This window comes from Falco rusticolus, chromosome 9, assembly GCF_015220075.1.
Source record: "Falco rusticolus isolate bFalRus1 chromosome 9, bFalRus1.pri, whole genome shotgun sequence".
NCBI lineage: Eukaryota > Metazoa > Chordata > Aves > Falconiformes > Falconidae > Falco > Falco rusticolus.
This window is the reverse complement of record NC_051195.1, coordinates 29061097-29088920: the sequence shown is the minus strand read 5'-3', so window position 1 is coordinate 29088920 and position 27824 is coordinate 29061097. Positions and strand designations below refer to the sequence as shown.

The window sequence follows — 27824 nt, the reverse complement described above, 5'->3', positions numbered from 1 at the left end:
ACTCTGCTTTGCCCACACCAGCTGCGTCCCAGGCTCAGAAATAAGTGCTCAGGACAGCCTCAAACCGAAAAGTCGTTTTATTGGTACCATACACGACTCATAAATGGCACAAACTATGGAGGGGAGGAAGGAAAAAAAAAAAAAAAAAAAAAAAAAAAAAAGAAGAAACAAAAAGGCATTACAGTGTGCCGGGGTGGGGGGGGGCAGTGAGGGGCTCTGCACCCTCCGTGGGAGCCCAGCAGCGTGGCAGCGAGAATCGTACCTTAATTGCAAAGCAGAGCCCCCCTCCCTGCCACACGGGGCTCCCACCCTGGGAGCCCACCCCCCACCTGCAAAGGGGCTGTGGGGACCCCCGTGCCTGCGCCCTCCGGCTGTGGGCTGCCCCTGCCGGGGCCCCGGAGCTGATGCCGGCGTCTCTGGGGATTCTGGGCTTGAGGCCAGGCCAGGGCTGAGCCAAGGGGCTCCCATCTCCCTGCCCGACCCCGGGGACAGCAGAAGGAAGGGGGACACAGGGTGTCCCCCACCCCAGCGAGGCCACCCTCTGCAGTCTCAGCCACGAGTGGGCAAGACACAGGGTGCAGGCAAAGCCCCTGCTGCAGGCAGAGCCCCCATGCAGGGGGCAGACCCTCAGTGACATCTGCCAGCCTCCAGCCCCATGGGGCAGTGGGACACGTGCAGCAGGATCCCCGGCAGGGAGCTGGGGGGTGTCTGGCAGAGAGAGTGGGGTGCACCCCCTCTCTCCCCCAAACTGCGGGGCTGCTCTGCCTGCCCCAGGCTCCCTTACACACACACAGACATACAAACCTCTCGCACACGCACTCTTGCAGACACCCCCCCCCTCCCCACCAGGGCAGTCCCCCCACCCCGGCCACCTCCGTGGCAGTGCTCACTGCAACCCCACCTCGGGGCTGTGCCGGGGGTGCCCATGGGCAGCCCTGACCCCCAGCTCCCCCCAAAACCCCGCTCCGAGGCTGCTGGGGTGAACTGGTGAGCACAAACACCCTCCCCTGGCACCTCCCATCTTCTCATTGGAAGAAGCCTTGGAAGGGATTTTTTTTTTTTCTTTTTTTTTTTTTTTTAAACCAAAAAACCCCCAAAAATTATTATTTTTCTCATCGTTTCCCCTAACATCAATGGAGGCACCTGCTCTAGTGATAACACATTGAAAGAACAGTATCGTACACACTGTCTACAGCGCGGAAATGTACAAGCACGAGGTACACGAACCCGAGGGGGGGGGAGCAGGGACAACAGCACACAAGATTTACATTGAGGAGGGAGGCGGAGGGCTGCCCCCCCCGGCCCCTGGAGGGATTAGAAAGGAAGTCTGCAAAGTCTCTCCTTGGTTTGAAGCTCTCCGAACTGGATATAAAACGAGACTCCCAAGAGAAGAAGCCTGTACAAAAGTCAGGACAGGGTGAAAGGGCTCAGGGCAGGGAGGGGGGATCCGGCAAGGGGGCTGGGACGGGGTGGCGGGGGGCTTTTCCCATTTTTTTTTTCTTTCTTTTTTTTAAACTTACAATTTTAATAATATTATTTTTTTTTCTTAAAAAAAGACAAAAGTAGGAGGTACTGGGAGCCAGGGGTTGCAAAGGGGCCCCAGGCAGACTCACGCAGGGCTGGGGGAAACACAGGGGCTGCGGGCAGGGAGCGAGGGCACCGGGTGCTCTGGCAGAGCCGCGGGTCCTCCACGCCCCCCCCAGCCGCCCCCCCCCCCTTCCTATATACAGAGTCCCCCCACGGCCGTGCTGTGCTCTCGCCCCTGGGGAGCGAGGGGAAGGGGAAGGTGCAGGAGAGCGAGGAAACGCGACACGGCCCTGTCCTCAACACCACCCCAGCGCAGCAGGATCCGACCCCAGCCAGAGGCTCCGCGGCAGAGCCAGCAGCACAGGGAAGGCTTTCCGTCACCAGCCCCACCACCGCCAGCCCCAGGCTGGGCTGGGGATATGCAACCCTGCTGCAGGTGGCTGCCCAGCGAACCCCAGCCGTAGGACCTGGGAGGAGGTGGAGGAGGGTCTCTGGGCTGTGCCAGACCACAACACATGGCATCTGCAGCCACCAGCTTCCCGTTGCGGCACCTCCCTCCTAATTCCCCCTACTCAGCAGGCAGGGGCTGGGCACATCGGGGCGGGGATGAGAAGGTCTCCAGGGAAGAAGCAGGGGGGAAAAGGGGGAATAATGAAGCTACGGCCCCGGAAACCTACTCCTCCCCTGGGGTCCAACGGGGAGGCAGGCGTGGGGGGAGCGGGGAGGCGGCGGGGGGAGGGCTGGGGGCTGCCTGCCTGGCGCGCACCCCAGGCCGTGCACCCCATCGGTCGCACAGTGCCGATCCGCCCCCGGTACCTCGCCGCTTCCCAGTCACTCTCCGTTGCAAATGTACAGGTAGATCGGTTGGGACTGAGTCCACAGGGCGGCGGGGGGGCCGTTACTGCGACGCCTGCGACGTGGGGTTCTCTGACTTGCTCTCCTGGCTGGAGGGCGGTTTGCTGTTCCAGGGGCTATTGGCCCCCAGCGCCGGCGAGTTGTTGAAGCTGTCCTCGTCGTCGATGCCATTGGCGGCGTCAAACTGCGTGTTCTCCAGCCGGGTGATGAGCCGCTCGTCCTCGTCCCCAAACTCCCCCCCCATCAGTGTGGGCTCGCCTACCACCATCACATCCTGAAAGAGGAGACGGTCCCGAAACATAATCGAGGTGGGGGGAGCCCGGGCCACCAGACCCCCCCCCAACACCGCAGGCCCTTTGCCCAACCGTGGGGCCACCTCCTCATCTCCGCTGCAGGATCTGAGGCTTGGGCACTGCACGGGGCAGCACATCCTTGTCCCCTTGCAGGGGAGCAGAGCAGCTCAGGGAAGGCAGCTGGGACACCCCTTCCTTCTCCCCGCCACCTGGAGAAAGCCATGGGGGCTCAGACAGGCAGTCCCTAGGGGTCTCCCTCTAGCCACTCCCTGGGACCAGGGCATGGACCCCTCCCACCATCCCAGGGGAGGAAGAGAGAATGGAAACGGGATGCTTACAGGTACCTGACTGGACAGGGCAAAGGTGCTGGCTGGGCTCTTCTTCTTGCTGTTGCTGTTGTTGGTGTTTCCCCCACCGGAGCTCATGGTGCTGCCCCCCGACATCTTCCTTTTCCGGCGCTTGCTGGGCTGCTGCCGTGCTGGCTCCGCTGGCCAAGAAGGGAGACACGGTCAGTCCTGATGAGAAGGAGCTGGTAGCCCCCAGCCCCTTCCCTGCAAACCTCCCTTCTCAGCAAGGACAATATTCCCCCCGGGGCAGCATCACCATCCTCCTCCCCTCCACAGCTTCGCTGTCCCCCAGCACAGGCAACAGAAGAGGCAGCAGGGAAGATTTCTGTCCCTGCTTTGCTTTCCACAAGCAGCAGGCAGCCCCCAGGCAGGGAGCGCTGGCTGCCCACAGCGCAGCTCTGCCCCAGCGGGAAGGCAGGCCAGCAGGAAAGGAAGCTGGCTGCCTGCCTCGCCACCCCCAGCCTCACAAGACGAGACCAGGGAGAGGCTCTGGGGCTGGGAGAAGCCTGTGCCGAGGGCAGGGCCTGAGCAGGCAGCCCTGGAGACCTGCAGGCAGCACAGGAGGCAGCACGAGACTCACCAGGTGGAGCAACCATCCGCTGCCACTTCTGGAAGAGGCAAGTCTTGAGGCAGTCCCGGGGACTGAGGCTGTAGGTCTTGTGCCGTGACATGAGCTCCTGCATTGGTTCTAGAATTACACAGAGCTGCAGGAGGCAGACAGACGCGAGGTTAGATCATGATGCTCCAGGCCCCAGCAAAAGCCCCTCTGTCGGGCAGCTGTCTCTGCTGCACCAACCCAAGCTGTGCTGGGAGCCTGCAGGCTCCAGCAGACCCACTGACCCACAGCTCTCGGCAGACTGTCTGCAAGCTCCCTCTCACAGAGCCTGCCCTGCTGCCTCCCCACACCCCAGGGCAGGCAGGTGTCGGACAGCAGAGAACACAAGACAGGGAGACCCTAGGCCTACCTGCTGGGAGCAGAGCTGCACCCCCCACCCCTTCCTGCACACTTACTCGGAGGTAGTTGAGTGTGGAGTTTGAGAGCCCGCAGCGGGTGATGTTCTTGGATAACTGGTCCAGCATCTGGGGGTCCTGTGCCTAGGAGCAAGAGGGACAGACAGCTCAGCTGCATCCGGGCTGGGGATGGCCCTCCAGGGGGAGAGGGTTGAGGTCCCCCCAGTCTGCAGAGCAGGGAGAGGAGCTCAGGAGCCCTGCGTCACTCATGCCCCGGGGGAGCTCCCAGAGCCGGAGCTCCCAGCGCTGTACTCACATGCATGGCAAGGATGCTGCGGGGGATGAGCTCTCGATGCTGGCGGATGCTGAAGTGCCACGTCTTTATCCTCATCATGTCATCGAACATGAACTCCAGGTAGAGCCGCCCCTCCACACACACCTGGGCAGGGCACTGGGTCAGGCACAGGCTGCCCCAGCTTCCCTCAGCCCAGATCCCCTGGGAACCCAGTACTGCACAACAGGACACCCTCCCAGTGGCTCGCCCCTGCCTGCCACGAGGCTCGGCACAACCCAAACCCACGAGCCCACAGTGGTCCCACAGGACCGCAGCCACCGTGAGGGCAAGCTGGACAAAGGCACAAGGGGCAGGAGAAGCTGTGGGCACAGCCAGTACCTGGGTGAACATCGGCTTGCCGTGCTGGGTGACCATGGTGCACTGGTCACAGTCCAGCGAGACAAAGTTGTTGTGGAAGGACTCCTTGGGGTGCTTGAGCACATAGTAGAGCTCTGTGGCCCCCCCTTCGAAGATGCTGCGGAAGTAACGGGGAATCAGAGTCCGGCCGATCGCTGGAGGAGGAAAATAAAGTCAGTAAACCTGGCTCACACAGATGAGCCTTGGGGCTGTACATGAAGAGGGTCCTCCAGTCCGTGCCACCTGAAGGCAGCTGAACTCTGACAGCCTGCCCACATCCCCTGAGCAGCACAACTGGAGTGTTCAGCTGGTACTCACTGTATCTCTTTGGTCCATCCTCCAAGCAGAAAGTGATTGTTAACATGGCGTCATCCTCAAAGAACTCCGTGGTGAAGGCGTCCCACCACAGATTGTCACATTCCTGGGGATGGCAGAGAGATGCTAGGTTATGGGGAGGAGAGACAGACAGACAGACAGACAGACAGACAACCACTGGCTGCCAGGCACAGCAGCCACGTGCTCAGCCCATGGAGGGCTACGCTCCCAGCTGAGCGCCTGGAGATGGGGATGGTGAGCCCCGTCCCATGGCCAAGTGAGGGACAAGTCACTCAGAGACCTGCACGGCAGGGCAGGACCCTGCTGCCAAGGCGGCTCCTCCTAAAGCCAAGGCAGCTCGCAAGGGCAGGCAGCACAGAGGACCCCATCCCCAAAACACACACCTGGGAGCGTCCTCCCACTCCTGGCTGCACCTCACTCCCCCAGCTCCCCACCTCTGTCCAGTTCTGCAGCCTCTTGTTGAGCTCAAATATCCTGTAGTCGGTCTGGTTCCCATACGGCGTGTGCCTCCTGCCCAAAGAGCAGAGCAAGCAGTCAGCAGGGTGGGGAGGGGTCCCAAGCCTGTGGTGGGGGGATGCACAGCCCATCCAGGGCTGGCCAGAGTCCAACCCCCGCCCCAAACCCGAGCCAGCAGTGTACCGGCCCCGCTGAGGCACCCCCACCACAGGCACAAGCTCCATCCCAGTGGGGTCCCTGCCAGCTCCCCCGTGCTTACCCGATTCCAGGCTCCAGGTATGTCGGTGGGTACATAGGAGTAGGTCTGGGGGGGGGGGAAAGAGATGCAGGCAGGTCAGTGCTGGTGAGGGTCTCCCTCCCTTCCCACTGCAGCTCCCCCTTCCCTGCCTACAGCAGCAAGCAGTCGCGCTTACAGGAGCCGAGACCCCACGCATGGTGCTCGCCGTACCCTGGCTGCAGCTGTCCAACAGCCCTGTGGGGCAACCTGCACCCCTGAAACTGGGCTCTGCCCCTGCATCGGTGGCTGCTCCACTGCCCCTGGGAGCTGGCCTGCGGCTCTCCAGGGACATGCACGACTCCCCTGCAGCTGGGGCTAGCGCCAGACAGGACAAAGGTTGGAGATGGGGCTGTTTTGGCAGGACCTGGGAGCGCTCCTGTCCTGGGTCATCCCAGGGGCTCAGCCTGGCAAGGGGCTTGGCCCCACCGAGCTCAGGGACCCAGGGGCTCCCCTCATCCCAACTATCACCCTTTCTCAACTCAGTCCCGCCTATGCCCGCTCCAGTCCCCTCTCTCCCCTTGCACTAACTCAACTCCATGCACCAGTCCCCATACGCTGCTGGGGAGAGGGACGAAGAGACCCTGGGGTGCAGACTGCAGAGCACCCCCAACCTTGCAGACCCTCTCCCAGGCCCCAGCTCACCCCACATCTCGATCCAGCATGGTGCCCGGGTGGAAGGGGGGGAAGGCGTTGCCGTTCGGGGGCTCCTTTGGCGAGTACAGCTTGAACGACTTAGAGGAACAGCCTGGGGAGAGAGAGGGCATGGAGGTCAGCCAGGGGCACCCCGCAAGGACAGACACCCTGCTGCACGGAGGAGGAGGAAGGATGCAGGACCAGCGAAACCCCCCATCAGCACAGCCCTATCCCTCCTCTGCTGCCTCCCGGTGCCAGTCCCAGCGCCCTCACCCCACACACAGCTCCAGGCCTCCCCCCTGCAGGCTGGGACCCACAGGGTCAGGGCTGAGCTATTGGAATCAGCAGCCAGAGGGGTCTGCCCGCATCACAGGGATTTCCCACTAGTGCCCAGAGTTAGTCCGTTCTCAGCTGGCTGGGTTCTGGAGACGGTGCCCAGGGGGGACGGTCGAGCTGGTGGTGGGAAGCGGGGTTCCGGCTGAGCCCTATCCCTCCCTCCCGTGCGGCTCCTAATCCCACCGACCTGACCCAGGAATCACACAGGATCTTTTTGCTGACCTTTCTATTGTCATGGCGACGAGTGAATAATCACCCGGAGGGAGGATGGCGGGTCCCCAGGCAGCCACCATCTGCCGCTCGGGCAGGCCAGCGGCCACCCGGCTCCAGACGGATGGAGAGCTCCCACACACCAGCCCTGCTCACGCCACCCCAAAGCCTCGCCGCCCCCCGCAGCACTGGGACAAAGGACGAGGAGCCCAGGAGGGCCGCAGGGTGCGCTGGGGCACGCAATAGGGCACGCAACGCGTACGAGCCGGCACCCATCCCTGAAAGCAACCCGGGCACGCCACGGGAGACAGGGACGCCCGGCGGATCCGGCCACACTGGCACGGCAGCCCCAGCTGGGCTCCCGATGGGCAGCCGGGGGCTCCCACGCTCGCCAGCCCCCTCCCAGCACCGGGGCAGGTTCCCGAGAGCAGCGGCTGCCAGCGCCCTTCCCCGATGGCCGCGGGAGCCCCGGCACACCCGCGGCTAGCAGGACCCGGCACGCTGCGCCCGGGCGCTGCCGAGGCACGCGGGCCCGCCGGCGGGCAGCCGGGCAGACAGGCTGGCCTGGATGGGGTGCAGCACCAGGCGGGCTGCCAGGCAGCTCCCGCTCCACCGGCTCGGCCGGCCCCGCCGCGCAGGCACGTCTCCCCCCGCCACACACCCCCCAAGCTGGCTGCACCGGGCTGCCGGCCCCAGCTGGGGCCAAGGCGGGATCCCCACGGGCTGCCCGCCCCCCCGCAGCCCTGGGCCGGGCACTTCCCAACACCCACAAGCTGCCAGGGTTGTCAGCCGGGGCTCAGAAAGCAAGCAGCCAGCCCAGCGGCAGAGGGAAGCGTCCAGGAGGTGCCGGGCACACCGCTGCCCGTCCGGGCACTGCCACCCGGCCAGGCTGCGGGGACGGGACTGGAGCAGCTGCTTGGCTGCAACAGATGCAGGAGCGGAGCAAAAAGCAGCAGGGTTAAGGAAAGCGGTGTCACAGGCACACTGCGGCCTTTTAGTCAACAGAGGAGCCCAAATGACCAGGGCATCACCACCAGCCCTGCCAAGTTGCTTGGGACCCCAAGCGTGTGGTCGCAGGGATCGCCCACGCAGCTGAGCAAGCGAGGGCTAGTCAAAAATAGAGGGAGTCACCTCCCCAGTGCTAAATCCAACTTGCAACAGGGGAAATCTGCATTTCACTCCTTGATTCTTGTCTCCTTGGGGCCCCCGGTGCCTTTTCACTATGTTTCCCTGCGGCAGCCAAACCCAGCCTCTCCCAGCACCCACCAGGACGCACTGGTCCCGTGGGGTGGGAGCCAGCCCGGCCACTCCACCGGCAGCTCGCTGCTCCTGCTCCTTGCTCCTGCCCGCCTGCAGCGAGGATAAGTGGGGCTCGGCACAATTTCTCATACAGCTGCTAACAGCGTCGGCCCCTTGCTCTTACCTAACGTTTTCATAGACAAAATTTTTTTTAACAGGGAGGTCAGTGCTGCTGCAAGGGAATTTTTGCTTTCTGCTTTAATCCCTGTCAACTTGCGCCTAATGGAAATTATAATTCAACCGGAATTGCACTAGAAACTCAGCATTTCCATTTCCTCTCCGCTATTAAACGACACAGCGTCAAAACTGTGCTCGATGCATAGGAAACTTCCCAAAAGCACGTGTCTTCTGTTGAAAACAAACTGATCCATTAGGCAAAGACAGCAGCGGCTGGAGACAGGGAACTGAACTGCTTGTTTCTGGTCAACATGTCCTTGGTGGGGAGAAAAAAATCAGACCCAGCAGGACGCTTTGTTTTTATTCGCTGACAAGAGATGGGAAGAAAGAGCCCCCAAGGTTTCTTGCTGTCCTCAGTCCCAGTCTTGCTTCTCCAGCTGCAGGAAGGTCTCCTGGAGTGGTGAGACCAGGGGGACACATCACTCTCCACCCATTCTGCTTCTCATGCTCTTCCCTAGTGCCCAGCTCTTGGAGTTGGGACAGCAGACAAGCCAGCCCGCCGTTCCAACCCAAGCATCCATTTCCATCCTGGGCCTTCTCAAGCAGGTTAACACGGACACAACCTGCTTTTGGGGCTTCACTGAGTGACCTATCTCAGGATCTAAAGAAGTGGAAAGGAGCCTGTTACATGACCTCAGCAACACCATCATCCTGACCAAGTATTATTTTCAACACAGCATAAAATACATTACTGGATTCAGCGGTTCTAAATAACAATAGCCTCAGGATTTGATACAGGCTGTCCGAATTCTACAGTCACTGTAGACACTCACACTACATGCGTTACACAAAACAATGCAATTACTTCGCAGCAGCAGCATCAACACCAACTTTGACCTACATGAGGGTCACAGTGCCTGGTCTGGGAGATCCCTCCATCACCGCCGCTCCCCTTCACGCTGCCCCAGCTGCCTGCAAGCCTTGTCCCGCCAGGCACAGTGACCCAGGCCCGCAGGATGCATCCCTTCCCAAGCCAAGCCCAGTGCCTAGCCCCAGCTGACGCCTCCCCGTGCCCCTGCTCTGCCTCCTGCTTTGAGCATGGAGGATCCAGGCAAGCTCGGTGCAAGCAGGGATGATGCCTGGCGGCTGGGCATGAGATGCCCCTGCAGACCCCAAGCTGATGGGAGACGTTTCTTGTAGCCATCCCCAGGTGCTTGCCCAGCACTAAAAAACCACGTGCATGGTCGGCAAGGGAAAAAAAAATTAGGCTGACGCTGCAGTTGGCGAGCTACTGGCCTAGGCAGGTCCAGGCAAACGGCATGGCGCCCACGGCCAGGTGGGCGGCCCCACAGCTCCTCCTTGGCAGGGAGGCATGGGAGAAGGGAACCCCGCAGAGGGATGCCCTAGCTCAGCTTCCTCTGCCAAGGCCAGGTCCCCGGCCGGGGGCAGGACGGAGCTGGCTGGCGCCACATGGAGCTGCCACAAGAGATTGGGCAAGGAAGCAGGTCCAGGAAGCCGGGCTCCTGGGGAAGGGAAGGTGGGTGCTTTGCCTGTGACTCACGTACTGCCCAATCCTTCACCTGCCTTCTCCTCCACTCTCCCTGCCTGCAAGCTGCCAGCCCTGCGGGGAAAGCTCTTCAGGTGCGCTGGCTGCCTGGTTCACTGGAGCAGGAACAGTCAAGACCCTAACCAAGCTCCCAAAGCTGAGGAACATCAGGTTTCCCAAGAAGCCAAGAGCACAGCGGGCACCTCACAGAGCCACCACAGCCAGGAGATAGCAGGGCACAGAGACCAGCACCAGCCGGGGAGCTGCCTGCACAGGCAGGGGACACGCAGAGCCTTCCCTGGTGTCTGGCAGGGAGAAAAGCGCCTGCCTGCATTCCCCTCGCTCCATCCCGCAAAAAGCAAAGAGCTGTTGAAGACAAAAGCAAAGCAGCACAGGCTCCTACACCTGTGGTCACCAGCAGGAATCAGTGCTCCCCATCCCAGAGAACAGCTATTCCCGGCCAGGCAGACAGCGCACTTTCTGTGCAAGCAGCAAAGCTCAGCAATGAGGCAGGGGCTCCAGAAGCTAAAAAAAAAAAAAAAAAAAAAAAAGAGATTAAAATAAATGAAGAAACGAGGCTTGAAAGGGGCTGCAGGGTTACAGCTCAGCCAGGGAGCATCCTGCTCCTCCCAGCAGCCCGGCGGGCGAAGAGCGAGGCTGAAGAGCAAGGCTAGCCTTCGCCAAAGGCTGCCGATGCTTCCCGGCATGCACCCTGCCTGCTTCCTGGCTGCCTAACGAGGCTTTAAAGTGTAAATAGCGGCATTGTTTCGCAGGGCTGCCTCGCCGGGGTGTGGAAGGCCTGATAGCGGCTGGAAATCCATCTTCCCAGCCCAGCCTCGCTGGCAGGGCTGCCAGGCGGGCGCTATGCAGGAGGGTGCTAGGGAGAGCGGGTGCACGGCGGCGTCTCACATCATTCACGTGGCTTTGCCTGGTGTCGGGGAAGCTGGCAGGGCTGGGGAGCAAACACAGAGGGGTATCCAGAGTGACTGCGACAGGCGGAAGCACGCGGAGCAGTTCGTGGTGTGCCCCCACCAACCTGACTTCACCTCTTCTTTCTCCTGCTCTTCAGAGCGGATGGAAGGAGGCCAGTTGCAAACCCCGATGTTGTTACTGAACTGATGGCAACCCAGGCAGCACACACCGAGGCATGGCCTGAGGTGTAATCAGCTACAGTCTCAACTTGCAGCAGTCCCATTTGTTTTGAAAATGCAGAACTGGCCCAGCTGAAGCTCCCAGGAGGCTGGGCTGCCAAGGGAAGAGGAGATGCCGCTCCTGGAGGAGACTATGTGATGATGCCACGGACTCAGCAGCATCCAGAGACTGATCTCAGCCAGCAAGCCACCCAGCCCTGACCCACATGGAGGCACAACCTGCAACACTGCTGACCCTGCTGCATGCAGGGATTAACCTCTCACTCTTCTCAAGCCACACATCTGAGTTGGCCACAGAGCTTATCTTGACCGCAAGCTGCCTCCCTGCCCACACCATGTAGCCGTGCAGTGTCCCCTGCACACAAGGCGGCAGGGAGGGACTTGTGCCCCAGCTCCAGGTCGCATCCTGCAACATTAGTGCAAACCCCCCCACTGCAGCACAGAAACCACCCTGGACCAGAGGATGTTCCTCTCTACCCACTGACTTGCAAGTGCAGGGGGACAGCCAGAGAAGTAATAATTAGCTGCAGCTAATTACTACACAGTGACAAGTTTGATGCAGGGTACGAGGCGGCACTATCTGAAGTGCACTGGGTGAGGAGAGCCTGGGCTGGGATATGGATTTGTGGGTCACGACTCAGAGTGGTCCTGTAGCCTCAGCTCTGTCGGAGACCAGGGTCCCTTGGGAAGGCACCCTGTGGAGCTGGGTCCTCAGTGGGGACCCTGGAGGACATCACCGCCCTGCAGTAACCCCAGGGGCAGCAGGCGTCTCCCCTTTCCCGTTTCAGCCCTCAGATTCAGACACGTGGACGGGGATTTCTCTGGGAGGGAAAACGGGAGAAGAGCAAGCCCTGCCAATTGCAAAACAGCCTGAAAATTGAATCACGTCCAAGGCTGCAAGCCCCAGATGCAATCCCACAGATAACCCAGTTTCAGCTCCACTACTATCAACTTACCACGAGGCAGTCATTTCCTGCGACTCTCAGGGAAATATCCCACTGTCCCTAATTACTCCTTTCGGCTCGCCATCTCAAAGGCGATCCATAATCAAGCACTGCCGGTTTCAGCCTCAGGAACACACCTTTCACATTTTCAGCCACTTTTTCTCTCATCCAGACCCCTGCACCCTGCCACCCTGCAGGGCTCCTGCCGCAACCAGGCTCCCATCCCTCCCGCAGCATGCACCGGGGTCAGCATCGGCAGACAAACGATGTGGTGTGGGAGCCACAGGGCTGGAAAAAAAACCACCCTTGTCAGCATCCCATGAAAAAAACCCTCCTACCAAACTAGGATTTTCATCTTCAAAGGTTTTTTAGGCTCTGCAGCAGCAAGAAAAAATTCACAGCCATAGCCAACCGCAGTGATGGTCCTGCAGAGTCTGCAGCCAGCATCTCTGCTTGTGCTCCCGGCTCCTTGCCCTCCACGCATGTGGTGAGCAAAACTACACAGCTCTGCACGGTGTTGTAGGGCTGCCGCTCAGGGCAGCCCTCCACAGGGGCAGGATCTGCCCAAGAGGGCTGGAGCCGAGAGCCACTGAGCGTGGAAGCAGCAGAGAGAGGCTGAGGTCCATTTCTCTGGCCGCAAAAGGCAAACGCCCAGGCTGATCCCCCACACCCACAGGACCCCCAGGTGCCACCACCTCGGAGCACAGGAGGCTGTCAGCCCCACGTGGCACATGGAGATTCATGATCCCGGGATGCAACACTCCGCCTCTCTCCCCCACCACTGCCAACGGCACCGAGTGCTGCACGCTGGGACGTGTAGTGTCCAGAGACAGCGGCCCTGCCGCCAACATCCTCCTCGCTCCAATGTTGCATCCTAGGTGGAGCCCCGCAGCCCTGGCAGCCAGCCAGCTGCCCGCTCCAGGGGGGAAAAAAGCTGGATAACTCCCACTGCATGGATGCGATGGGAGCTGGCACCTCCCAGCTGGCCGCGCTGGGGCGGTGCGTGCCTGGGGGCAAACCTCAACGCTGGGGTGCAGCACTCGCCCCAAGGTCTGGACCACTCACAGATGCCCATGCAGGGGAGGGACAGCTTAAGCATGGTGGGAACGTGCTCGCTGCAGCTTGCAAAGTACCTCCATCGCTTCTTCGAGCTGTCAGGGCAAGCCTCTGCCTCCCCTGCTCAGGCTGAACTTCTCTCTCTTTAGCACTCAGTTTAAGAGGCAATGTGGGAACAGCTAAGCGAAGGATGGGGCGGGCCACTAGCAGCTCTGGGGACACAGCAAACACTTGTGGTTGCCGGACTTGCACTGCGCCGCTGTGCTGGCAGCACGTGCTGTGCCTGGTGCCAGGGCTTTGGATGACCAGCGCAGGATGAGGCCAAAACCCCAGGGAGCAAAGGGACAGGGTATGGCCGAGCACACCTCCCCGGTGCTCCCAAGGCACAAGCAACTCAGCCCCAGTTCCAGCAGCACAGCACTGTGGAAACCATCTCCACCATTGCAGCGCAGCCCCAGGGAAACCCTCTTGGTTAGGCATCCCTGGTAGCACCGTCCACTCGCCCAAAACATCAGCAACTGGTGGGGCAGCAAACCTCATCACGGCAAGCATTGCAACCCACGCGCGCACACACACACACACACACATGCACGCGCGTGGTGCAAACAACAGCGAGAGCACCCTGTCCCCGGGTTGCTTTGAAGACGGGAGGTTTCCAAGGGAGAAGGTCAGGAGAAGTCCTGCAGCTGCTCTGCCACCATGCAGGATCTGGTGTTCATATTTTTCACCTGGATCTCAAGCTCACACCAGTGCAGAGCTGCAAGCATGCAGAAGGCTGTCACACTGAGAGACCACGTGGGGACAAGCACCGACGCCATCCTACCAGCCATGGGACAGGAAAGGAGCCCTGGGGCTGGGCTGGCCCACCTCGCCCTTCACTCCCACATCACAAGGGGCTGGGGAGCTCAGGGCTGCCACTCTCGAAAAGGAAGCTGAAAGAGGCTCCAAGTCCCCAGCCCATGGCACCTTTGCTCCAAGCAAACTTCTGTGGCTTTTCACTGGACTCTTCCTATTTTAGATGGACTACGACCTGCTGTGGGTGATGTGAAAAGTCCCCACCGGACGATGGCAAAACCCCTGTATCACCAAATCCTCCAGCACCAGCCTGTCCTCCCTTAGATCACAACTTTTTCTTTTTGAAGGAACACAACTTGCATGTTGGTCTGCTCAGTGCTTCTCTCCCCAGTCTTTAAGGTGTGCTCGCATCACAGACCTGGGATTTCTACAAAATCTGGACAGCAAAGACCACATTCAGTTCCCCTTCACTGAAAATCACAGTTCTCCCATGAGAACACTCCAAAACCTGAGGTTTTAAAGAAAGAGTAAGGACGCTGAAATTTACCCGTACTTACAACAAAAGCAGTAAGAGCTGATACTGGCCGGCGCTGGAGAAATTGCTGCAAAACTGCTACGACACGGTATTATCGAAAGCACAGGGAGAACAAACAGGGAAGATCCCAGGAAAGGGTGTTTGCTCCCACACCTGCCTGGCCCACCAGACACCCAGGAGCCTGCTCAGACCCTCCTGGCAGAAGGAAGCAGCCAGGGGTTTGCGATGCGTGGGGGGTGCACCGCTCTGTGCCCCAAAAGGTGACTCCCCACAGGGCGCCACAGCCCCTGCACCCTTCGCTCACACCTCACCCAAGGACCAGCCGCCACCTCTCCTTCGGGCTCCTGCTGCAGCACCAGCCTTGGCAGAAGCCGGCGGCTGCTCCACAGGCTCCCGCCGCGGCACCTGGCCCCTGCCAGCCAGGGCTGCAGCGGGGGGATTGGGAGCTGCTCCAGCCGAGGAAGCGCTGGCCCGGGGTGCTTATCTTATCGGGCTGGCGGGGACCGATGGAGGTCAGGGCAGGGCTCGGTTGGCCACCTGAGATGAGGGCAGCCTGCTCTCCCAGGGGGGCTTCAGGGGAACACCCCCCCAGATAAGACACCCCTCTGCAGCCCCGGCACGGGCATGCCCGCCGATCCCTGAACTGGAGCTACAGCGCTGAGTTTCCCCCAGCCCCGAGGATGCTGTGCCCAGCCCAGCCCCGGCTCCTGCTGCCCCGGGCCCAGCCGGGGCTTTGTCTGGCGGAGAAGATGCGCCCTCCCCGCCAGTCGCCCCCCGAGCCCCGACCCCCCGGCGGGGCAGCTCCCACAAGAAGGTGTGTGACCCCCCCTGCGTTTGCGCCCCTCGGGTCTTTTCTTCCCTTCGAGGCACCCGTGGGAGGCTGGCGCGACCCTCCGAGCTGCGGGCAAGGGCGAAGTTGCAGCCGGCAGCGAGGGGAGCCGGGCACCGGCCCCGCAGCCCCGGTGACAGCGCGCTCGGGGGGACCGGGAGGGCGCGGGGCAGCTGTCAGGGGGCTCGGGCAGAGGAAGGAGCCGGGGGAAGAACAAAGGGAGCTGCGAGCTGGGATGGAGCAGGGCACGGCGGGGCACGGGGGCTGCCGGCAGCACCCCGCGGGGCTGGGGGTGCCTCTCCGAGAGCCAGGACCCGCGGGTGGAGCGGGGAGCCCGGGCGACAGGCTGGGAGGCGGAGGCGCGGGCAGGGCGGCCGGCGGGCAGGGCACGAGCTGGGGGGCCGGGGGTGCACGGGGGAGCCGAGGGGGACGGGGCAGCTGGGGAGGGATGGAGAGGAGCCGGGGAGGGAGCGGGGAGCCGGGGACAGGGACGGGGCCGGCGCGGGGGCAGAAGGGGCGGGCGGGCAGGAGAAGCAGCGGGCGCAGGCGGGCGGGGGGCTGCAGCGGAGCCCCCCGGGCTACACGGGGGGCCGGGCGGGGAGCGGCGGCGCGGCCGCGCACAACTTCGCAGGCGCGGGGGCGGCGCGGGCGGGACCCCGGCCCTCCTCTCCGCCGCCCGAGCGGGGCCGCCACCGGGGCGGGGGGGTAGGGGGGGCAGGCGGCGGCGTGCGCGGCGGCAGGCCGGGACCGGGAAACTTCCGCGGGGGGGTGGGGGAGGCGGGGTGACTCACGGCGCGGGCGGCGGGCGGGGGTCCGGCGGCGGCGCGGGCGGCGGGCGGGCGGCGGGCGGGCGCTGGGCCGCCGCGGGGGCGGGGCGGGCGGGGCGCGGGGCGGGGCGGGGGCGCTTCCTTTGTCTGCGCCGCGGCCGGGACCACAATGGCTGCGGCGGCGGCGGAGACCGCTCCCCCCGCACCGAGGCCCTCACCCAGCACCGCCCCGGCCCCTGGCCGCCGGGGGGGTAAGGTGGGTGCCCGCGGACCGGGGGTGACGGCCAAAAGGGGGTCCCCAGAGAACTGCCCTCCCCCCCACCCGTACCGGCGCTCACCGGGATGGGCGATGCAGGAGCCGCGTCCCGCCGAGGAACTCGGCACCGGCCGGGGAAGGCTTTGCTCCCCCTGCGAAAGTTTCAATAAAAATACACCTTTTGCCTAGTTTGGTTTGGGGGTTTCTTTGAAGTTTTTCAGGATTTTTCTGCCTGAAACTTGTTTCCCTTTCCCCCGGTTTCTGGCGATGAAAAAAAAAAAAAAAAAAAAGCAACCGTTTCATTCGGGAGGGGTATTCAAACGTGCTGCCTCGCAACTGCCAGCAGACCCAAAGGGTCTCTCCTCTCCTTGAAAAAACTGAAGCTCTTCCATTAAAGCGTTTACAATTTTTTTTTAAAAAACCGAAATTTCCATTATGAAATTTCCATTAAAACAAACAAACAAAAAATCCTATTTTTTTCCGGTGCCCCCCTTGCCCCAGACCTGCCCCTTGCAAGCTCCTGCTCCCTGCCCTTCCAAACCAGACTGGCGCAGACCTACGGTCCCAACCCAGCTGGAGAGCCCTGGGGCAGCAGGGACATGAGCCAGGACCCCAGAGCCCAGACTGGTCCCCCCTCCCCGAACCCCAGCACCCCCGTCCCTGGGTGCAGAGCCATGCTGGGCATGCAGGGCTGTCACAGGCACGCACACGCACGCGTTGGTGCATCTTGCCCCGTGCACGCTGTCGGGCCAGCATGCGCTTGCACGTCCCCCCAAAGACCTCCCGGCACACCCCCGGCCGGGTGTGCGCCCACGCCTGGGGCATGCACACCTTCCCACACCTCCTCGCTCACACAGCCGGGCCCGCGCCTCTTCCCCTCCCCACGACAGCAGCCATGGGGTGAGGCAGCCACGAGTCCTGCCAAGAACGCTTGTCCCCCCCACACTGCACACACGGCGGGTGTAAAAACCTCAGCCATGAGGTTCTGGGGGTGTCCTCTCTGTGTCCACACACCCCCAAAGCCCTGCACCTGAGGATTGGACCACTCCCCAACCCGGTGTTCTGCTGTCTGGGACCACTGCTGAAGAGGAACAGGCAGGAGTGGCTCTGCGGCAGCATCCCCCCACTCCTGTCCCCTGCCCCTCAGCCTAGCAAGGCTCCATCCCCACGCTGCTCCCTGTCACGCCACCATGCCTCCCCTTCTCCTTGCAGGTTAACCTGCAGTGGGCACCACTTTCCAGGGACACGTGGGTAAACAGAGTGAAACTCTGTAAAACACAGATAAACAGAGAGAAAAACTAATTGTAAACCCCAAAACCGTGGTGCAACCCTGCTCTGCAAAAGGCATGCGCAGCGGGAGGTACCCATGCTGTCAGCAGCACGGGAACCAGGCACAAGGGACGCTGCGAGTGCCGTGACACGCTGCCACATCAAAGTCTGTCCCCCTGCCAGCCCACATCTGCGTGGCACCAGGTGAGATGGGGCTGCGGCAGGCTGCCACCCACCCATCGTCAGGCCAAGAAACCACACTGGCCGTAACACCAGTGACAGCTACAGGATGGCACAGCCCTCCTGGTCAAGACAGGCACTAAATACAGCCCACCCGCGCCCCGTTCCCTCTCCAGGGCTCAAGGATGCACAAGGCACAGCCAGCCACCAGCACTCAACACTGCGCCATTACTGCAAAATACTGCAAAACACTGCAAAAAGGGATGTTTTGCCCCTGTACCAGCAACTCCTGGTGCTGGTGCCATTACCGGGGGATCAAAGAGGAGCCCCCACTGGTCCCCAGGCTCCATGGCCCGATGCATCTACAGCAAACATGCCCCAAGCAATTTATCCCGGGGCTCAGCAGCCCTCCGGGACCGCTCACGTGTCCCTGCTCGGCTCTGACGACAGCGCTGGACTGGTCCACGTGGCTGCAGCAGCCCCAGCTGTTTATGGTTATAGCCGAGTTAATAATTAAATAGATGCTGGATGGAGAGCAGAAGGGCTGGGATGCAGCTGGGAAGCGTGTGTGGCAGCGACGGTGGTGGGGGGAGCCCCTTCCTCGCGATGTGCTCGTGCCTGCAGTGCGGGGGGGGGGAGCAGAGGGTGATTCCACCTCCCCAGGTTTTTGTGATGGGGCACCGCATCCCCTGGATCCCAGCCTCCGCTCTCCCCCTAGCAAGGGCCCCACGCCTGCCTGGGCTCCGACACCCGGTGCAGGTCTCGGCCAGGGAACCAGCAGCAGCTCAGGAGCAGGAGTGAACCCAGGGATGCATCCCGGCCAGGCAGATGGGAAGGGCCCAGTGGGGACCACGGCAGCCGGGGGATGCCCGGGCCTCTCTGATCCCTGTGGCTGGGGCTCGGTGTGCCCACAGAGCGCGCGGGAGGGATCCCAGGCAAGCAGGGCAGCAGAGGCAGAGCATGCTTGCACCGACACCCAGCCGGGGCCCCGGCAGGCACAGGCGCAGAGCAGGGATGTGGACGCATGCTTACGTAAAAAATAAGAATAATAAAAATCTGCTAGCTCTGCAAATGGCACAGCCTGCACAGGGGAACGGACTGACCTGGCACTGCCAAACCTCCTGGACTTGTCCAAATAGCAGCGAGACCGGGGCACTGTCGCACGCACACAGTCACAGCCTGAAGTGGCACCCCAGAGCCCCCCTTTCAGCAACACAACAGCCATCCCCAACAAATGCCACCGCCTTTCAAACAGGTTGCTTCCCTGTGTCTCAGGGAGGGGCTTCTCTCTCCCGTAAAACCATGCACACCTGGACCAAAGGAAGATGGGGGGTCTGGAGCAGGAGGGGCCCCCTTTTCTGGCTGGAGAAGGCACAGCTCCGTCTCCCCCACCCGGGGAGAGAGGCTTGGGGGAGGCTGGAAACTCAACGGTGAGTCATGCAGGGCAGGCGGCAAATCCTGGGGGCTCCTGGAATTAACCCTTCAAAACCAGAACTGCTTCCAGACACCCAGCAGCAGGAGGAAAGCCCAGGGGCTGGGGGAAGAGCTGGCTGCTGGGGCAGTGTGGGACATTACATGGGTCACATCTCTGAGCAGGGAACAGCAGAGACAACTCGAGTATATCAGCACTGGACAAGGAGCAACCAAGAGCGCGCACATGTGCCCACCCCTCCAAAACAAGAGAAGATGGAGAAAGATTACAGGGGGGTGCAGGACCTCAAAGTACATGGGGTCCATATGGGGTACCTGCCCTCACATCACACCTTGCTCCAGCGTGGCGGGTCAGCTGCAGCGCTGCCTGGCCGGCCACAGGCTCCAAGGCGCAGTCTGCAGGCAGGCTTTGGGAGGTCCTGCCGGCAAGGGGCTTCCCTGGGGACCAGCACCAGAAAATGCCCTGCACTGTTCTCATGCTGTCCTTGAGACACCTCAACATGCGTCCTGCAATAGCTCAGTCCCAGCGTGGCCACCCGCAGCAGTAAGCCCCAGCCCCTCTGGCAGCAGCCCCGGGCCAGCCTGCCAGAGCAGCAGGGTTTTAAGGCTCCTCAGGAGGCTCCAGGTGGATTCTCTCATGTTACAAGAATGGTTCGTTTTACAGCCCCTTTCCTGGCCTGGGATCCCATGGCGGGGAGGGGGTGACATGCGGCATGGTTGCGCAGCCCCAGCACCCCATGTCTGCCCACTGTCCCCCGAGAAGACCTTCACGCCGCCCCAAGGGGCTCACGCTGCTGCTTAAAAGGGAAACCAAAGCACAGCCCTCAACACCCAGCGCCACAGTTCCAGGGACTCTCACCCCAGCTGGGAGCACACCCCGGTCCCCGGCTTGCAGCTCCCACTCCATACCCTCCCCTCTGCCTCCCGAGCCACAGCAGGACCCCCAGCATCCCCACAGAGAAATGCACGGCTGGGAGCTACCACCCACCAAACCCCAACCCCCCAGGGGTCAGGACAGGGCTAGCATCCCTCCTGGTACCCACGTGTCACTGTGCCCCGCACCCTGTGCTGGAAGCCCTCCAGGAGAAGGCAGGGGACATCTCCTGGGGCCACAGCTGCACGTGGTTGACTCGAAGCAGGTAAGTCTCCGACGGCAATGCCCACCCCCCCACCCCCCGTGTGCCAAGCGCTCCGGAGCGGCTCTCCGAATATAGCAGCATCAAATAGCTCCATCAATAATGCATTGCTTCTGCTTCCTCTCGCTGCCGTGTTTTCGTTGCTAACGTGCGCGTCCTTCCTGTTAGCAGCGGCTTCTTCCCTACCAGCTAGGCCAAGCAGGGACACGGCCACCATGGGATGGGACAGCAGCTCCCATGTCTCCAGGCCCAACTCCCACCAGGAGCAGACATCCAGCCCCATCCACCCTGCTCAGGGGCAGCCTGCAGTTCGGGGGAGACGTCGCCACCAGTCTGAGCCTCCTGCTGCGCACACACTGGCGGCAGGCAGGGTGCCTTGGCACGCTGGGGCTGCCCAGAGGATTTGGCAGAGGCCGCTGAGCTGGGAAGAGCGTGACGGCATCTCCCTGGCCTTGGTGGGGAAATGCCCCTCTGCGAGGATTTCTGGCAGCCTCGTACCCTCCATGCCCAGGTGGCACCCCCACTCCTGACTCCAGGCACTGCTCCCCCATGCCAGGCTCCTCCGGCAGCTCTGCACCGCTGCACCAGAGCTACCATCCCCGGCAGGGAGAGACTCTCGCTGCCTTGCTGCTGCCTGCCCCTGCCCGCAGCTGCCCCGGGCTCACCCTGGGCCAGTCGGTGCAGGCAGGTCGCGGCGCCCGGGCCTGCCCCGTGCCTGGCAGAGCTGCGTGCCAGTGACACGGTGTGCTGCCATCAGCTCCCACCGGCAGCGAGGCAGGAGCCAGGGTGGCAAAAGCTTGCACCCGCTGCCCTGGAGGAGAGGGAGGGTGGGCAGCTGCCCACAACAGGCAGGGGCAACCCCTGCCCTCGGGAGGAACCCCCAGGGCTGTGAATGACCCTGGCTGGAGGAGGACACATGTGGCAGAGCAGAGGTTGGCGCAGCTGGCTGCTGCAGAGCGGGGGGGGGGGCACAGGAGCTGCCCCCACCGTGGGGGGCTGACACCCTGCCAGCCATCGCCCAGCACCATCCGTGGCAGCCCAGCCTTGCTCAGGCAGCAGCTCCACCTGGGCTGCGCTGCAGAAACCTGGCTGCGCTCCCAGCACCAGCCCCTCGGCGTGTAGGAGGGGGGCCAGGGCTGCTGCTCCTGCAGAAAGCAGGAGGGCCCCCCGCCCCCTGCCTGCTACCCCCACGCTGTGAGGCCGTCCTGGGGTGCAAGCACCCTCACCCTGGTGCAGGGGCACCTCCGGGACCCGCCTGTGGCTCCTGCAAAGCCGGGGGCACAGCAAGACTTGTAAAGGAGGGGCAGGAGCTACACCCCACAGGGCACCACACACACCCCCCAACACACACCCCACCCCCACCCCCGAGAAAGCAGCTGCAGAGGGGTGCAGGCAGGGAGTTATCAACTGCCCCACGGGCAGGGTGGGGTTGGGGCCAGGCAGGGGCTGGTGCCTGCAGCAGAGGAGATTATGCCCCTGGTCTAACGTTCACCCTGATCAGTGCCCTGCCTGGGAGGGAGAGGGGTGATGGGGGGGGCAGTCTGACAGCTCTGGGCAGGTCCTGTCCCTCCCAGCGCCCACCAGCACCCCTTCCCATGGGGGACATCCCAGGCTGGCACACAGCCCGTGCTCCCGCACCTCCACGAGCACGCTGCAGCAAACCTCCCAAAAACACGCCAGCATCATCCCTGCTGCAGCCACCCCATCTCTGCCCAGCAGAGCCCCAGGACAGGGGCTGGGGGTCCCAGGGGGATGGCTGCCATCATTCCCGCCTCAGGTGGGGCCCAGCAGCCCCCTGGCAGCCCTGCCTGCGCCCCCCCACCCCCCCCCCCCCCCCCCCCCCGCACCGGCAGGAAACCACAGCCCCAGCCTGCAGGCAGGCCGATAACGGTCACCCAGCCCCATCCTGCCGGCACCCACCGCCACCCCGGGGAGAGGGCACCCAGCCCAGCTGCCCCGACACCCACTGCTCAATGTAAAGAAGGGGTACACCCACACCGTGGGACCCGTGTCACCCTGCATGTGACCATGCGTGTCACCATGCACGCAGTGCAGCGTGCCCCAGGACGCGCTGGCAGCTGTCACGCATGGGCACAGGGGCTCCTGGCATGCTCCCGGCACACCACGCAGCCCCACACCTCGTGTGTGCAAGCAACACGGATGTGGCTGGGGAATCCCACAGCAGAGGGGGGAGGAGAAGGTGAGCAAGCTGAACGAGCAGAGGTTGGGCAGGGGACGCCTGTGCCACTACGGCCTCTGCCCTGCCTGGGGGCATGTAGCCACCCAGCTAGCGCATTGCTGGCCACAAGCACTCCAGGGTTGCAGGGACACCTCCCTGCCCCGGGGGTTCCCATCTAGCTGGCCGGCACCCACCCACTCCTCAAGGGAGCAGCTTTCACAGCAGCTTTGTGTTGAGCAGCTAACACCATTCCTGGAGTAAACTCGGAGCCTGGCACACACACACAGTGCTGAGCCCGCTGGTACAGCACTCACCCATCCATGTCTCCCCAGGCAAAGCCGAGCCCGCAGCAGGGTGAGCTCGCACCGGCCCCAAGGAGTGCTGTGGTGTGTCCAGCCTCATGCCGGTGCCCAAAGCCCTGAGGAACTGCCTCGCCAAGCCCCGGGTAGCCACAACCCCATCCTGCCTTTGCCAGAGCACACCAGGTGCGGGAGGGCAACGCAACACACATGGCATGTATCAGGCGGGCGCGCTGCTGCACAGAGGGGGACAAAGCAAACTGTGTGCTCCATCCAAGCATCGCCGCCAACATGAAGAGAGCCTAGGCAAGAGCATATGGACGTGCAGGATGAGGCCTCGGGACCCCCACTACTGCTTCCCCCCAGCACACCCAGGTGCACCCCAAGATGCCAGGCAGCCCTGGGGGGCGTTTTAGACCCAAGAGCCCATACGTGTCAGGGCTGCCTGACCCCCCCGCCGCAGCAGTCAGCCCGCTCCCCGCTGTCCCTCTCCCAGCGCATCTGTCGCAGGAGGCATGTGGCACAGCTCGGCCTCGTGACAGCGGGGGACGCACAGCGCCAGCTCGGCAGAAGGGAGGGAAATGGCAACGGCTGTCCCACGGCTGGCAGGTCCGTCCCGGGACCCAAAACATGTGGGTTGGGAAGTCTTCCCTCCTGCCAAAGGGGCGCACAGGCAGGCTCCCTGCGAGGTGTCCTAGGGAAGGTGATGACCTCAGGAACATCGTTTCCCAGAGCCAGCCCTGTGGGGAGGCAGCACAGCTCTGCTCCCCTCCTCCCCCTCTCTGCACCGACACCATCACTACAGGGGAAAAAATAATGATAATAATAAAAATAACTAAAAAGGAAAGCACAGAGCATGCTGGGAGGCCAGTGCCCCCAGGGGTCAGGACCCCGCTGAGGTCAGGATGCCAAGACCTGCCCGGTGTGAAGTGCTGAGCCGAGCGGCCGGCTGCCAGCCCCGCTCCGGGCAGCCCCGGCACCAGCACCGGGTGGCTGCCGCCCCGGCCTCTACTGCCTCCACCCCGAGCCTGGCGTGCTCTCCCTGCTCACATCTCCATTTCTGAGGTAGGGGCTGAACCCCCCCCCCCCTCCCCCCCCGGTCCTCCACTGACCCCAGCAGCTCCCCACCGCCCTCGGGCACAAGGACCTGGGCAGGTTTCAGGCTGAGCAGCGCCGCCCCAGCCCCAAAGCTCTTGCAGAGGCGGGCACGCAGCAGGGAAACACGCCGGGGGGCGGTGGCGTGTGTGCAAGAGGAGCTGCAGCAGGGCAGGATGTGCCCCCTGGGAAGGCGGGGAGCGTGTCGCCCCCCTGGGAGGGCACAATTTCGAAGGGGAACAGCCAAGACACCCCCCACCCCCACCCCCCCAAGCAGCAGCTCCCAGGCAGGAAACTCCTCCAAGTTAATGCAGCCCCGAAGAGCAGCCTGGGCAGAGCAGCTCATTAAATGTTTCTGGCTGGCGGGAGGCCAGCGGCAGAGCTTGTTTTTTCTATATTCCGATAAACAGTGCGAGGAGGGGAAGGGGGAGGGGGTGCAGGCTCTGGATGTGCCACCCAGCCCCGGCGGGGGAGCCGGGGGGGGGTGGGGGAGAGGCAGGGGGCACACGCGCGTGTGCACGCACGTTGCACGCACCCGCATGTCCTCCCCGCCACAGGGGAGCAGGCAGCCAGGGGGTGGACGACACACACACACGGCACGCCACACGCCGCCATCCGCAGGGATGCTCCCAGCTGCAGGGTGACCCCACGGCCCCCCATCACCGCACCGAAGGAGGACCCCCCTCTTTGCGCCCACCAACATGGCGATGACACTCCCGGTGGCACGGGGCCAGCTCCCGGGGGACGAGACACGGCCCCCCCGTTAGTCGCCACCCTGCCTTCGCCCCAACCCCTCCCCCCCCGAGGCAGGACCCCTGCCAAGGCTGGGGGGCTGCTGGGCGGGGGGTGGGGGAGCCCCCCGGGTGCGGGGTGCCTGCCGGGGCGGGTGCTGTGGCTGCTCGGCCTGGCTCGCAGGGAGGTTCACGTGACTTTCTGCTTGAGGAAGCAGCGCTCTGGCAGCTTCCAGTGGGAGATGGAGGAGGAGGATGGGGGAAGGGGCCGCCTGCCTTCATGGAAACACGGCGGAGAGGCACAGGCAGCGCAGGGGCGGGGGGCCGCCGCGCAGGGGCACCCCCCCACCCACCCGCCCGCCCCGCGGATCCAGCTGCGAAGCCCTCGGCGGAGGCAGCCCCGAGGGATGCACGGGGACCGGGTGCTGTCACAGTGTCCCGCTGCCCCCCCTCGCAGCCCCCCAGCACGGGGGTCCTGGCCTGGCAGGAGGCTCCCGCAGGACAACCAGGACACCGGAAAGCTGTCACAGGAGGTGGGCTGAGGAGCAGCCCTGCTGTCCCCCACAGGGACCCCAAGTGCTGGCCGCCCAGGGCAATGGCAGAACCCCTTCCCCAGGGCCCCCAGGCCGGGTTCCCCCCCCCTCTTTTGCAACCCATTGCCACTGGGACACGGAGAAGGCTCCAGCCGCCCCCTGGGACCCCCACCTTCCCAGCACAGGGCCATCCCACGCACCGGTGCAGGCAATGTGGCCAGGCCGGCTGCCCCAAGCCTGACCCAGAGCCCAGGCACCCGGGAGAGCATCCCTGCAGGAGCAGCCCGCCAGCTACTGAGACCTCAGCAACTTGTCACACCCCCTGGGGTACCCCAGCAGCCCCGACCACCCACCGGGGCCAGGATGGGGAAGGGGACCCCCTCAGCAGGCAGCGCATAATGGCCACGGTGAGGGGCACCCTGCACCCACCGGCAGCATGGCCAAGCCCCTCCGCAGACCCCGTGCCCCACACCCACGTGTTACGCAGGGGCACCCCACAGAGCTATTTGCCACGGGGCTTGCTTCGGGGTCACCCTGGCAGCGCCACCTGCACACCTGCCCAATGCCCCTGCGGCACCCTGCCCGTGGGGTCACAGCCTCAGGGCTGGCACTGGCGCCTGTGCCATGGGGACCCCAGCACCCCTGCTGCGGGGTCCCAGCCCCACAGCCAGACCCCAGCACCCATGCCCTGGGGACTCCAGCCCTACAGCTGGACCAGAGTAGCCATACCACGGGGACCCCGTCCCCATGGCTGGACCCAACGGCCACGCCATAGTGCTGGGACCCCAGTCCCCGCACCTTGCTGACCCCTGCCCCATCACCAGGGCCATGGGGACCGCAGCCCCGTGGCCAAGCCGCAGCACCCACGTTGAGGAGTTCCCCACCCCAGAGCAGCTCCCAGCAGCCGTGCCCCGGGGACACAGCTCCACCGCCAGCCCCCAGCCCCACCACAGCCTGCCACCAGCATCAATGCAGTGGGGGCCCCAGCCCTGCAGCCAGACCTCACTCCCCATGCTTTGGGGACCCAGTCCCATATCGGGTCCCCAACGTCGACGCCGTGGGACCCCCAGCCCCACAGCCAGACCACAACACCAACGCTACTGGGGACCCAGCCCCATGACGGGCCCCCAGCCCCACAGCCAGACCACAACACCTATGCCGCTGGAGCCCCCGCCCCATAGCGGGCCCACAGCCCCACAGCCAGCCCCAGCGCCACAGGGTCCCCAGCCCCACCGCCGCCCCCAGCCCCGCACCCGGCCCCCCGCCGCCGCCGCACTCACCAGGGCATGCACAGCCCACTGACATCTTCACATGCCTGGCCCGGCCGGGGGTCGCTGCGCGCTGCCCGGGCCGCGGGGGTCTCGCATGGGCGGCGCGCCGCGGGGTCCGGCGCGGCGGGCAGCGGGCAGCCCCGCGCGGCCGCGGGCACGGCCACGGCCAGGGGCGGGCGGGCGCGCCGCGGACCGACGGCGGCGGCGGGCGGGGCGGGGGCCGCGGCGGCGGAGCGGGAGCGGGGGCGGCTGCGCCGGCGGCGGGCGGGCGGGCGCGCCTCTGCGCGTGCGCGGGACGTCCCGTTCACCCCCCCCCCCCCCCCCGCGGGCGCGTGCGTGCTGCGTGCGTGCGCGCCCCCCACCGCCGCCGCGCGAGCGCGCCCCCCGCTTCCTTGCCGTCACCCCGAGGGGAGGGTGGGCGCCGCCATGTCACAGGCAGCACGGGCGCCCGCCCCCGGCCCGGGGTCCTCGTCCTCCCGCCCCCGCCGGGCCCGGGCGGGCAGCGGGCCCCTCAGCCCTGGGGAGGCGCCGGGGGGGACCCTGCGGCGGCGTTTGGGCCGAGCCCCTCCCGCGGCGCTCGGTGCCTCTCCCCGGGGCCCTGCGGAGGCCCCGGGCGGCAGCAGGCCAGCAGCCTCCCGGCCTGGGCTGCCCTCGCCCAGGGCCGGGGGACGGGCCGGAGGAAGGCGGCGGGGCGAGTACCCGGGCACCGGCAGGACCCCGTCCCAAGCCCCGGGGCCGCGGGTGCACGGCCGCGGTGCGGGTCCCGGCGCGGCGGGAGGGGGACGCCGTGGCCGTTGCGTGGTGCTGCACGAGCTGGTGCTGCTTGGGGCTGTGCCGGTCCCCTGGCCCGGGGCGGCTGCCAGCCCCGGGGACGGGGAAGAGCCAGCCCTGGGGGAGGCGGAGGAGGGTGAGGGGGAGCCGAGGGGCCAGGCAGCCGCAGGGGCAGGAAGGAAGGGGAAGGGGGGCTGGCAGCAGCCTGTGGCCCGTCAGGGAGGCCGGGGCTGGTGTTTGCCACAGCTTGTGCGGAGATGGCCGGAGCGGCCAGGCAGGGGCCAGGGGAGCTGCTCGGATCCGTGCTGCGCCCTGTGCCATGCAGGGGTGTGACCACATCCCTCCACCCTCCCAGGACTAGGGCCAGAGAGACACCAGGGCAGAAGGAGCAGTGCCGTCCTGGCAGGGTCTCCCTGGGGGCATCTGCCCCGCGAGCATCACCCCCACAAGAGGAGCCCCACGAGGGATCTTCCTCCAGCCCACACAGCTCTGCAGGACCCTGTATGCCTGCTGCAGCAGCAGAGCCTGGCACGGCCCCAGCAGCTCCATCTGTGAGGCAACGTGCCTACCCCACCGCTGCCGTGCGAAGATGTGGCCCCAGCCCCACGGTGGGAGCAGCATCCTGGGCAGAACTGCCAGGGGGAGCCTGGGCCCCCTCTCCCCGCTGAAGGATCAACACCAGCCCATCGGCTCCTTCCCTGGATGGGACTCGCATTCCTCTT

General features: G+C 64.3%; 1 protein-coding gene across 2 annotated transcripts; it reads right to left on the bottom strand.

Moving 5' to 3' along the window:
• Positions 1-61: 61 nt before the first annotated feature.
• LDB1 (LIM domain binding 1) lies at positions 62-26470 on the bottom strand. Of its 2 annotated transcripts, none has more exons than XM_037400583.1 (11): positions 26341-26470; positions 6376-6478; positions 5716-5760; positions 5435-5510; positions 4983-5085; positions 4647-4819; positions 4290-4412; positions 4034-4117; positions 3603-3726; positions 3014-3162; positions 62-2656 (listed from the first exon to the last, which is right to left on the bottom strand). In XM_037400583.1, exons 1-11 carry the CDS (start codon positions 26363-26365, stop codon positions 2426-2428), a joined length of 1236 nt encoding a protein of 411 aa, XP_037256480.1. In that variant the 5' UTR covers positions 26366-26470; the 3' UTR covers positions 62-2425. The 2 variants fall into 2 exon arrangements, with proteins under 2 accessions (XP_037256480.1, XP_037256481.1); XM_037400584.1 differs by having other exon boundaries at positions 3020-3162.
• Between the last annotated feature and the right edge of the window lie 1354 nt (positions 26471-27824).

Coding starts and splice junctions, on each gene's coding strand:
- LDB1 (XM_037400583.1), bottom strand. CDS start 26,365: ATGTCAGTGGGCTGTGCATGCCCTG. Junction 5,511..5,715: donor TACCTGGAGCCTGGAATCGG/GTAAGCACGGGG, acceptor CTCTTTGGGCAG/GAGGCACACGCCGTATGGGA. Junction 2,657..3,013: donor CCCTGTCCAGTCAGGTACCT/GTAAGCATCCCG, acceptor CTCCTCTTTCAG/GATGTGATGGTGGTAGGCGA.